Source organism: Delphinus delphis, chromosome 4, assembly GCF_949987515.2.
Source record: "Delphinus delphis chromosome 4, mDelDel1.2, whole genome shotgun sequence".
In the NCBI taxonomy this organism is placed as follows: Eukaryota; Metazoa; Chordata; class Mammalia; order Artiodactyla; family Delphinidae; genus Delphinus; species Delphinus delphis.
Window position 1 is genome coordinate 65,465,023 of NC_082686.1, and position 12,680 is coordinate 65,477,702.

The 12,680-nt window shown below is 37.5% G+C and overlaps 1 protein-coding gene across 1 annotated transcript in view; it reads left to right on the top strand.

The window, feature by feature from the left end:
- CFAP91 (cilia and flagella associated protein 91) overlaps positions 1-12,680 on the top strand; it is a 146,687-nt gene that overhangs the window by 38,027 nt on the left and 95,980 nt on the right. The window contains exon 7 of the mRNA XM_060009902.1: positions 10,508-10,685. Within this exon, the coding sequence (XP_059865885.1) occupies positions 10,508-10,685 (178 nt within the window). The remainder of the gene's footprint in view (positions 1-10,507; positions 10,686-12,680) is intronic.

Here is a 12,680-nt window from a genome sequence, read left to right on the forward strand (position 1 = left end):
TAAATCTGTAGATTGCTTTGGGTGGTATGGACATTTTAACAATATTAATTCTTCCAATCCAAAACACAGGATATTTTTCCATTTCTTCGTATCATTTCTAAATTCCTTCATCAGTGTTTTATAGTTTTTAGAGTATAGGTCTCTCACCTCCTTGGTTAAGTTTATTCTTAGTATTTTACTCTTTTTGATGGGATTTTAAATGGGATTTTTTTCTGTTTTGCTTTCTCTTTCTGATAGTTCATTGTTAGTATATAGAAAAGTAAAATATTTCTGTATATTAATCTTGTATCCTGCAACTTTGCTGAATTCATTTTTAGTTCTAATACCTTTTTGGGTATTAGACTTTGTGTTTTCTATATATAGTATCATGTCACAACTTTGGGTTTTCTATATATAGTATCATGTCATTCACAAAGAGTGATAGTTTTACTTCTTCCCTTCTAATTTGGATACATTTTTTTTCTTGTCTGATTACTGTTACTAGAACTTCCAATACTACATTAAATAGAAGTGGTGAGAGTGGACATCCTTGTCTTTTTCTTATTTTAGAGTAAAGACTGAAAGCTTTTCACCTTTTAGTATGATGTTAGCTGTGAGTTTGTCATAAATGGCCTTTATTATGCTGAGATATGTTCTCTCTATACCAATGTTGATGATAATTTTTATCATGACTAGATTTTGAATTTTGTCAAATGCTTTTTCTGTATCTATTGAAATGATTGTGTGATTCTTCTTCCTTTTGTTACTGTGGTGTATCGCATTGATTGATTTGCAAATATTGAACCATCCTTGCATCCCTCAAATAAGTCTCACTTGATCATGGTGTATGATCCTTTTTATATATTGTTGGATTCAGTTTGCTAATATTTTGTTGAGGATTTTTGTATCTGTATTCATCAAAGATATTGGCCTGTAATCTTTTTTTTTTTTTTTTTTGCGGTACGCGGGCCTCTCACTGTTGCGGCCTCTCCCGTTGAGGAGCACAGCCTCCGGACATGCAGGCTCAGTGGCCATGGCTCACGGGCCTAGCCGCTCCGCGGCATGTGGGATCTTCCCAGACTGGAGCACGAACCCGTGTCCCCTGCTTCGGCAGGCGGACTCTCAACTACTGAGCCACCATGGAAGCCCAGCCTGTAATCTTTTTTTGCAGTGTCTTTGTCTGGTTTTGATATCAGGGCAGTGGTAACCACATAGAATGAATTTGGGAGTGTTTCATTCTCTTCAAGTGTTTGGATTAGAGAAGGATATTATTAGTTCTTCTTTATATGTTTGGTAAAATTCCCCTGTGAAGATGACTGGTCACAGATTTTTGTTTGTTAGGAGTTTTTTAAATTACAAATTCAATTTCACTACTAGTGATCTGTCTGTTGAGATGATCTTTTTCTTCCTCATTCAGTCTTGGAAATTTGTATGTTTCTAGAAATTTCTCCATTTCTTCTAGGTTGTCCAATTAGTTGGCTTATAACTGTTAGTAATACTTTGTTATGAGTTTGTAAATCTCTGTGTTATTGGTTGTTACTTCTCCTCTTTTGATTCTTATTTTGTTTACCTGGGTCCTCTCTCTTTTCTTGTTAGCCTGGCTAAAGTTTTATCAATTTTGTTTATCTTTTCAAAGAACCAGTTCTTGGTTTCATTGATCTTTTCTAATTTTTTTTTTGCTCTATTTATTTCCTCTCTGATTTTTATTACTTCCTTCCTTCTGCTGACTTTGGGCTTCACTCTTCTTTTTCTAATTCCTTTAGGTGGTAGGTTAGGTTGTTTATTTGAGATTTTTCTTGTTTCTTGAGGAAGGCCTGTATTGCTACAAAATTCCCTTCTAGAACTGCTTTTGCTGCATCCCATAAATTTTTGGAAGGTTGTGTTTCCATTTTCATTTGTCAAGATATTTTCTGATTTTCTCTTTGATTTCTTCATTGATCCTCTGGTTTTTAGTAGCATGTTGTTTATTCTCTACATGTGTGTGCTTTTCCCATTTTTCTTGCCATAATTGATTTTTAGTTTCATACTGTTGTGGTCAGAAAAAATGCTTGATATAATTTCTGTTCTCTTAGATTTGTTGAGACTTGTTTTATGGCCTAGTATGTGATCCTGGAGAATATTCCATATGCACTTGAAAAGAATGTGTATTCTGCTGTTTTTGGATAGATGTCCTGTAGATATCTAGTAAGTCCAACGTATGGTCTATTGTATCATTTAAGACCACTAATGCCTTATTGATTTTCTATCTGGATGATCTGTCCACAGATATAAGTAGGGTGTTAAAGTCCTCTACTATTGTTATATTACTGTCAATTTCTCCCTTTTGTCTGTTAATATTTGATTTATATATTTAGGTGCTCCAGTACTAGGTGCATATATGTTAACGAGTATAATATCCTCTCTTCTATTGATCTCTTTATCATTATATAATGCCCTTCTTTGTCTTTCTTTATAGCCTTTGTTTTAAAGTATATTTTGTCTGATATGAGTATTGCTACCCTCGTTTTCTTGTCATTTCTGTTTCATGATATATCTTTTTCCATCCTCTCACTTTGTCTCTGTGTGTCTTTAGTTCTGAAGTGCATCTTTTGTAAGCAGCCTAGAGATGGGTCTTGCGTTTTTATCCATTCAGCCACCCTATGTCTTTTGATTGGAGCATTTAGTTCATTGACATTTTTTTTTTTACATCTTTATTGGAGTATAATTGCTTTACAATGGTGTGTTAGTTTCTGCTTTATAACAAAGTGAATCGGTTATACATATACATATGTTCCCATATCTCTTTCCTCTTGCATCTCCCTCCCTCCCACCCTCCCTATCCCACCCCTCCAGGTGGTCACAAAGCACCGAGCTGATCTCCCTGTGCTATGCAGCTGCTTCCCACATAGCAGGAAGTTTGGTAGTGTATATATGTCCATGCCTCTCTCTCACTTTGTCACAGCTTACCCTTCCCCCTCCTCATATCCTCAAGTCCATTCTCTAGTAGGTCTGTGTCTTTATTCCTGTCTTACCCCTAGGTTCTTCATGACATTTTTTTTCCTTAAATTAATTGTTGATAGTTATGTACTTATTGCCATTTTGTTACTTGTTTTCTGGTTGTTTTTGTAGGTCTTTCCTGTTCTTTTCTTCTTCTTTTAGTTTCTTTTTCTTCCTTTGTGGTTTGATGATTTTCTTTACTAGTATGCTTATGTTCCTTTCCTCTCCATTTTTGTGTATCTGTTGTAGGTTTTTGATTTGTGGTTACCATGGAATTCCTATATTATGACCTATAACTACATCTACTTGTTTTAAATGGTAGTAATTTAAGTTCACACCCATTCAAAATATCTACCTTTTTACTCCCCTCCTCCACATAGATTCTTACCTTTTATTATAGCCTTTTCTTTTCACTTACAGAAGACCCTTTAACATTTCTTTTAGGGTAGGTTTAGTATTGATGAGCTCTATTAGTTTTTTGCTTGTCTGAGAAGTTCTTTATCTCCCCTTCAATTCTAAATGATAATCCTGCTGGATAGAGTATCCTAGGTTGCAGATTTTTCTCTTTTAGCACTTTGAATATATCATGTCACTCTCTCTGGCCTGCAGAGTCTCTGCAGAGACATCGGCTGATAGCCTTATGGGTATTCCTTTGTAAATGACTCTTTGTTTTTTTCTTGCTGCCTTCAGAATTCTCTCTTTAATTTTTACCAGTTTCATTATGATTTATCTTGATGTGGGTCTGTTTTGGTTCATCTTGTTTGGAACTTTCTTTGCTTCCTGTACTTGGATATTTGCTTCCTTCTTCAGGTTCCAGAAGTTTTCAGTCATAATTTCTTCAAATACATTTCACAACCTTTCTCTCTCTTCTCCTTCTGAAACCCCTATAATGGGAATGTTGGTACACTTGATGTTATCCCAGAGATCTCTTAAACTATTCTCATTTTTTAAAGTTTGGTTTTCTTTTTACTGCATTGATTGGGTGATTTCCATTATTCCATCTTCCAGATCACGTATGCATTCTTCTTTATCACTTAGTTGCTATTCATTCCTTCTAGTGTGTGTTTTTTTTTTAAGACAAGCTTTTATTCATCATCTTTTAAATTAATTAATTAATTAATTTTTATTTATTTATTTTTGGCTGTGTTGGGTCTTTGTTGCTGCATGCGGGCTTTCTCTAGTTGTGGTGAGTGGGGGCTACTCTTAGTTGTGGTGCACAGTCTTCTCATTGCAGTGGCTTCTCGTTGTGGAGCGCAGGCTCTAGGCACACAGGCTTCAGTAGTTGTGGCACGTGGGCTCAGTAGTTGTGGCTTGTGGGCTCTAGAGCGCAGGCTCAGTAGTTGTGGCGCACAGGCTTAGTTGCTCCACAGCATGTGGGATCTTCCCAGACCAGGGCTCGAACCCATGTCCCCTGCATTGGCAGGCAAATTCTTAACCACTGAGCCACCAGGGAAGTACCCCTTCTAGGGTGTTTTTGATGTCAGTTATTGTATTCTTCAGTTCTGACTGGTTCTTTTTTATATTTTCTAGTTCCTTGTTAAAATTCTCACTCTGCTTATCTATTCTTTCCCTAATTCAGCTCGCATTCTTATTACTAATGCTTTGAATTTTTTATCTTATAAATTATTTCTGTTTTATTATTTTTACCAGGGTTTTTTTCTTGCTCTTTCAACTGAGATGCATTCCTGTCTCTTTTCATTTTGCTTAACTTTCTCTGTCTCTGTGAATTTAGGTGAAACAGTTACCTACAGCAATCTTTAATGGGTGGGCTTCTGTACAAGTGTCCCTATATAGTCTGCATGTGCCCAGTGCTTTTGGTGGGAGAGCTAGATTTGACGTGAACAGAAGTCATTTGTTTACTCAGGGTGTGCTGCCAGCTGTCAACTTGGTAGGAGGTAGGGTTGGAGATGGAGGGGGTAGGGCCATAGCCAGGTGTGAGGCAGGCCTTCCTCTCTGCTCAGTGGCCATCACTGCCCTATTGGGGCAGAGTCATCTCCCAAGTTGCTGGAGCAGAAACCCTAGGTTCAGCAATCAAATCTTGTAGTATTTTATTTATTTATTTATTTATTTATTTATGGCTGTGTTGGGTCTTTGTTGCTGTGCGCGGGCTTTCTCTAGTTGCAGTGAGCGGGGGCTACAGTTTGTTGCCGTGTACGGGCTTCTCATTGTCGTGGCTTCTCTTGTGGTGGAGCACGGACTCTAGGTGCACAGGCTTCAGTAGTTGTGGCACGTGGGCTCAGTAGTTGTGGCTTGCGGGCTCTAGAGTGCAGACTCAGTAGTTGTGGCACACAGGCTTAGTTGCTCCACGGCATGTGGGATATTCCCGGACCAGGGCTCGAACCTGTGTCCCCTGCATTGGCAGGTGGATTCTTAACCACTTTGCCACGAGGGAAGCCCTCTTGTAGTACTTTAAAAAGATGACTTATCATAACCAAATGGGTTAATTGTACAAATTCAAGTTTAGTACAATATCAGAAAACTAACCAATGCATTTTACCATTTTAACAGAAAATGTCAGAAAAATGCTTTTATAGGTGCAGGAAAAGTACTGTTTGATAACATTCAACATGCATTCATGCTATAAACTCTAAGTAAGCTGAGATCAGAAGGGAATTTTGGTAACTTAATAAAGGTTATCTTCGATAAACATATACTAAAGGTGAGACTTGAGAAGCTTTACCCTTAAAATAAAGAAAAAGACAGTGATTCCTTTATCACCACTATTATTTAGCAATGCAGAGAAGATCCTAGCCCAGAGCTTATTAAACTAGGCTATGACCCACCACCCCTAGGGACATTTGGAAACCTGGGTGGTGTTTTTATATGTAATAATGATGAGACAAATGGGTTGGGTTTGGGGGAGGTAGGCTGGCATGGATACTAAACATCCTGCCCTGCATGGGGCAGTTTCATCCAACAATTAATTGTTTGCCCAATATGACAGTAATAGCATCCTGATAGAGAAATACTTGAGTCAGTGTAGTAAGATAAGAGAAGAATTAGGTATGAGGATTAGAAAGAAAAAGCAAAACTATATTTGCAGACAATGTACTCATATAGAAAAATCAAATGAAATAAGTTATCAGAACTAAGAACCTCAGTTTAATAAGGTATCCTATTATGAAACCAACATACAAATATCAGTAATTTTTGTATGAGCAATATGTAATTAGAAATATTATTGAGGGCTTCCCTGGTGGTGCAGTGGTTGAGAGTCCACCTGCCGATGCAGGGGACACGGGTTCGTGCCCCGGTCCGGGAGGATCCCACATGCCGCGGAGCGGCTGGGCCCATGAGCCATGGCTGCTGAGCCTGCGCATCCAAAGCCTGTGCTCCGCAACGGGAGAGGCCACAACAGTGAGAGGCCCGTGTACCGCAAAAAAAAAAAAAAAGAAAGAAAGAAATATTATTGGGAAATCATATTTTTAATAGCAACAAATAACAAAGTCCCAGGAAAGCACTTAATAAAACATGCACAAGGCATTTATGGAGAAAAATATAAATTGTTCCTTAAGCACAAAGATTTGACCAAAAAAAAAGGAACATTGTGTTTATAAATGGGAAGACTCATGCTTGAATAGGTATTATTTCTCTCACAAGTATTTTATATCTTCAAGCAATTCTAATCCAAATCTCTACTCGCAGTGTAGCCATGTATGTAAATCAGCATCTTTTCTCTTCCCAGAAATTATATAAAAGCAACAAGCACAACTCTAAAAGAACAACTCCCAAGAACAAATTCCATTCTCAGTGAAACTCACATATATATGAGTCTTTGAACCACTAAATACTTGTAAGGACTGTGAAAAGCTGCTGAGACTAGGTAGCATGGACTGTGGAAGAGGGTCAGGAGAATCTCAGAAAGCTTGAGAAAAAATGTGCTTTGTGGAGGCAAATTTGGCAATATTCAGAAATATTTTAAATGATTGTATTTTGTGATTAGTTGCTAGGCTCTAGATCCTTCTAAGGTTCCTAGAGAAATTCATACATGGGCATAATGAGACCAGTATTAGACGTTTGTTGCAGCATTATTATGTGTAATCAAAAAATTAGAACCAGGGCTTCCCTGGTGGCGCAGTGGTTGAGAGTCCGCCTGCCGATGCAGGGGACACGGGTTCATGTCCTGGTCCAGGAAGATCCCACATGCCGCAGAGCGGCTGGGCCCGTGAGCCATGGCCGCTGAGCCTGCGCGTCCGGAGCCTGTGCTCCGCAGCAGGAGAGGCCGCAACAGTAAGAGGCCCGCGTACCACAAAAAAAAAAAAAAAAAAAAAAAAAAATTAGAACCAATCTAAATGTCAATTTGAGCAGATAGCTTAAATTGTGGTAGAGTCCTACAATGGAAGAATGAAATTACATCTCTATATATCAGCGTGGCCAGATTCCCAAAACAAAGCTGAATAAAAAAAGCAAATAACAGAATATTTATAGTAAAATACCACATATGTAAATATTAAATTAAAAATAATACTATATTTTCTTTATGTATAGTTCTTTTTCCTAGCTTCATTTAGACATAATTGACATGTAACATTGTGTAAGTTTAAGATGTACTACATGATGATTTGGTACACATATATATTGCAGAATGATTACCACAATAAGGGTAGTTAACACATCTATCACCCCACATATTTACTGTGTGTGTGTGGGTGTGTGTGTGGGTGTGTGTGGTGAGAGCATTTAAGATTCAGTCTTAGCAACGTTCAAGTATACAATACAGTTTTGTTAAGTGTAGTCAGCATGCTGTACATTAGCTCTCCAGAATTTATTCATCTTATAACTGAAAGTTTGTACCCTTTGACCACTTTCACCCATTTCTCCCACCACTTTGCCCCTGGTAACCACCAGTGTACTCTCTGTTTCTATGAATTCAGTTTTTTAGATTCCAGCTATAATGAGATTATGCAGTATTTAACTGTTTCTGACTGACTTATTTTGCTTAGCATAATGCCCTCAAGTTTCATCCATGTTATCACAAATGGCAGGATTCTCTTCTTTTTTTGTGAATGAATATATATATATATCACTATATATATATATCACTATATATATCGCCTTATATATATCACTTTATATATATATATATATATCGCCTTATATATATCACTTTATTTATCCATTAATCTGCCGATAGACACTTCAGCTGTTTCCATGTCTTGACTATTGTAAATAATGCTGCAATGAACATGGGGTGCAGATACCTCTTTGATGTAGTGATTTCATTTCCTTCAGCTATATACCCAGAAGGGAAATTGCTAGATCATATGGTAGTTCTATTTTTAATTTTTTGAGGAACCTCTATGGAATTCTTATGGAACTATTTGCCATAATGACTGTACCAATTTACATTCCTCCCAACAGTGCACAAGGGTTTCCTTTTCTCCACGTCCTTGGCAGCACTTGTTATTGCTTGTCTTTTTTTTTTTTTTTTTTTTGGGTAAGAAGTAGATTTATTAATATCCTTTGTAAAGAGGTTACAAGAAAATGGGGCTTGAAGAGGGTGGTCATGTCCCAGGTCTCGGGTGAGTTCCTGGGACAGGCCACCAAGTGAGGGTCCGTGGCTTCTCACAAGAAAGAATTAAACCATAGTAAAATGAAAGCAGAGATACACATTCCATAGACAGAATGCAGTCCATCTTGGAAGAGGAGAGCGTCCTCTCTCTTCTCTTTGATAATAGCCATTCTAACAGGCATGAGGTGATATCTCACTGTAGTTTTGATTTGCAATTCCCTGATGATTAGTGATGTTGAACACCTTTTCATGTACCTGTTAGCCATCTCTGTATCTTTTTTGGGAAAATGTCTATTCAGGTCTTTTGCCCATTTTAAAATCACATTGTTTTTTGTTTTGAGTAATATCTGTTCCTAATATATTTAGAATATAACCCCTTATCAGATATATGGTTTGCAAATGTTTTTGCCCAATTCATAGGTTGCTTTTTCATTTTGTTGATTGTTTCTTTTGCTGTGTAGAAGATTTTTGGTTTGATGTAGTCCAATTTGTTTATTTTTGTTTTTGTTGCTTGTGCTTTTGGTGTCATATCCAAAATATCATTGCCAAGACTAATATCAAGGAGCTTTTCCCTTATCTTTTCTTCTAAGCGTTTTACATTTAAGTCTTTAATCCATTTCAAGTTAATTTTTGTGAAAAATGTAAGATAAGGATCCAGTTTCATTCTTCTGCATGTGAATACCCAGTTTTCCTAGCACCACTTATTGAAGAGACTGTCTTTTCCCTATTGACTATTTTTGACTCCCTTGTCAAATATTAGTTGACTACGCATGCATGGGTTTACTTCTGGCTCTTTATTCTGTTCCATTGCTCTGTGTGTCTGTTTTTATGCCAGTACTATACTGTTCTGATTACTGTAGCTTTGTAATATAGTTTGAAATCAGGAAGTGTGTTTCTTACAATTTTGTTCTTTCTTAACATTGCTTTGGCTATATGGGTCTTTTATGGTTATGTATAAATTTTAGGATTGTTTTTTCTATTTCTGTGAAAAACACCACTAGAATCTTGATAGGGATGTATCTGTGGATGGCTTTGCGTAGTAGGAGCATTTTAAAAATATTAGTTCTTCCAATCCATGAACATGGGATATATATATATTTTTTACTTGTGTCTTCTTCAATTTTTTTCATCAATGTTTTAATAGTTTTCACCGTATAGATTTTTCACCTCCTTGGTTAAATTTACTCCTAAGAATTTTATTGTTTTTGATACTATTGTAAATGGAATAGTTTTATCTCTTTTATAGATATTGTTAGGGTGTATAAATACAACTGATTTTCATGTATTGATTTTGTATCCTGCAACTTTATTTATTTATTAGTTCTAACAGTTTTTTGATAGAGTCTTTAGAGTTTTCTCTACATAAGATCATGTCATCTGCAAATGGAGATGATTTTACTTCTTCCTTTCTGATTTGCATGCCTTTTTCTTTCTTTTTTTTTTTTTTTTTGCTTTATTTCTCTGGCTAGGGCTTCCAGTATTATGTAAATAGGAGTGGTGAGAGAGTGCACCATTTTCTTTTTCCTGATCTTAGAGGAAAGCTTTTAGCCTTTCACTGTTGAGTGTGATATTAGCTGTGGGCTTGTCTGTATAGTTCATGTTTGTGTTTATTAGAGAGGGAGTATAGTGTAATACATAAGACCATAAGGGTCAGATTGCCATTTGCAAATTCTGAGTTTCACCACATACTAACTATGACCTTTCTGCAAGTTATTTTGATACTTCTTTGTATTTCAAAATATGGATTTTTCCAATAGAGGACATTCCAAGGTGTGATTATTTCATAATCACCTAATATCTTCAAATACTTTCTAGCATCTTACATGTAACTAAAATGTCTTCTGGCTGAATTGTTAACAAGAGACAGTGCAGGGCAGATAATAAACCCTGAGGCACATCTGGAGATGTATCCTGATATCATTTCATCCTGTCATAACCCTTGAATTTAAAGAGGACAGGAACTGAAAGGGAGTAAATTAAATACTGGTAGGTACATGAGTTTGTCTGTGTGTTTCTAAAGTGTTCTGCTTCATCTTCCAGGTCGAGGTCTCCCGGCAGGACAAGCTGAGGTAGAGATGATAGAACGTGCCCGGGAGAAACGTGCTTGGGAAGCCACTCTCCCCACTCTGAGTGACACCTCCCAGTTTGAGAAGAGGAGGAGGATGATGAATGCCATGGAGAGGAAGGAGTGGGCCTTCAGAGAGCAGGAGATCGAAAAGTAGGTTCTTAATCACCCAGATAATTGCTTCTGCACAGATGGGATTAATGTTAATACTTTTAACATATAGAGAGTTTACCCAAATGTAGGGGTTTAAAAGCAATCCTTAATCTGTAGAGTTAGGAAATTGGGCTTCAGGAGCAATAGCTCTATAATTTTCTCTCCAATAATATAAAAATGTATAATGCCTTCTTTGTGTGTGTAGTTCAGTGTGGAACCCAAATTTAAACAATTCCTCAAGGCATCTCTGATTCTTCTCTTCCCTTTTCTCTTTAGGGTCTTACCTAGAATCCCACTGATTTCTGAAAAATGTCTTTCAAACTGTCCTTTTCTGTTCATTCCCAGTGCCACGGTCCCTAGACTTTGGCCCTCTTCCTATCCATCCAACAGCCTCTTGGCTGACCCCATCTCTTTCCCCCTGGTACTGGATTCACCGTCAGTGCACCTTGGGTTCTAGCTATAGCCAATGAGGCATTTTTCTGTTTAAAAGACAAACAGTGGAACTTTTCAATTAAGAGATGAGCTCATAGTACATAAGTAATAATATGCTAAGGTATTTCTCGTTGAATTTTCAGTCATTTTAACTGATGTATTTTCAGTAATGAGGTTGTCTCTGGAATATGTAGAAATGATGAGGACCAAAAAATTACAGCTCCCTAGCAAGAAGGAAAGGAAAGGAAGTTTGAGGGTGCCATTTGTTCCAGGCTGTGCTGAGGTACTTCATTGCTCACAGAAGTACTACCAAGCCCCTGACAGTGTGCTTACACGCAAGCAAGCTAGGGACCAATAGAGTTAGGGATTCAGTGTGGTTCCGAATTCAAAATATGTTTATCTTTTTGCAACACCTTCTGATTAACCCTGAATGCAGACTGTGATGTTTGGTTAAAAGCTTGCAATTTAATAGAAAATAGTGTTTGGGGAAGAGTAGGTGTCACATACTCAATCCTGTCTGCAGAAATTTAAATTTATTGCTGCAATTTGAAGAGGAATATTCTTGTCAGAAGGACATTAAGAATATTAAAAATGTATCTGGCCAGAATGAAGATATCACCTGAGAACATGAGTACTTTGGTTAAACTGAGGTTAATTTTAATAAATATATTTTGAGTCCCTCCTCAGGACTGGAAACAGGAAACTGCTTTACCCTGACAGAGCTCCTTATGGACCATTGGAACAGGGGGTGAGGGGTGGAAGGGGGGCAGGTGGGTGCGGATGGAGTGAAAGACCTTAAAACCAATAACTCACAGGCAGGATCTTCAGGTGATGTGCTGCTCTATACACAAAGAGCTAGGGGAACCCAGGCAGGAGAACAGTTAGTTCTGTTTGAGAACTAACAGATATTTAGTAGATATTTGGGAAAATTACTGAGATGAGGTAGCTTCTGAGCTGTATGTAGAAGGATGAGTAAAAAGCTATCAGGTAGATGATAATATTGATGATGATGGTGATGGAGATGATAATGATGATATTCATAAAGCATTCAACACTTACAGAGTGCTTATTTCATGCTTGAGCTAAGTTCTAAGCCAGTAGTGCTCAGAGTGTGGTCCACAGATGAGTAGCATCAGCACTTACCTGGGAACTTGTTAGAAATGCAAATTCTCAGGTTCCATCCCAGACCTACTGAGTCAGGGGGCGGGGCACAGCAATTTGTGTCATAGCAAGTCCTCCAGGTTATCTGATGTATGCTCAAGTTTGAGAACTACTGTTCTAGCATGCTGTGTACATTCACTCATTTAACGTTCACAACAACCTTAGGGGATGGATACTATTATTATGTTAATTTTATGATTGAAGAGGCTGAGGTAAGTGATGAAGTTGAGAATTGAACCTAGGATTTCCAACTCTAGAAAGAAAAGGGACTGTTGGTGTGTGCTTATTTTTAAAAACGCCTACCTCCCTGTATTTACTTCTCACTGTTTCCCTACCCTCCCATGTATATTCACTTTGAGAACCTCCACCAGTATAACATGTTTGCTCTGTCTCTAGTCCTTT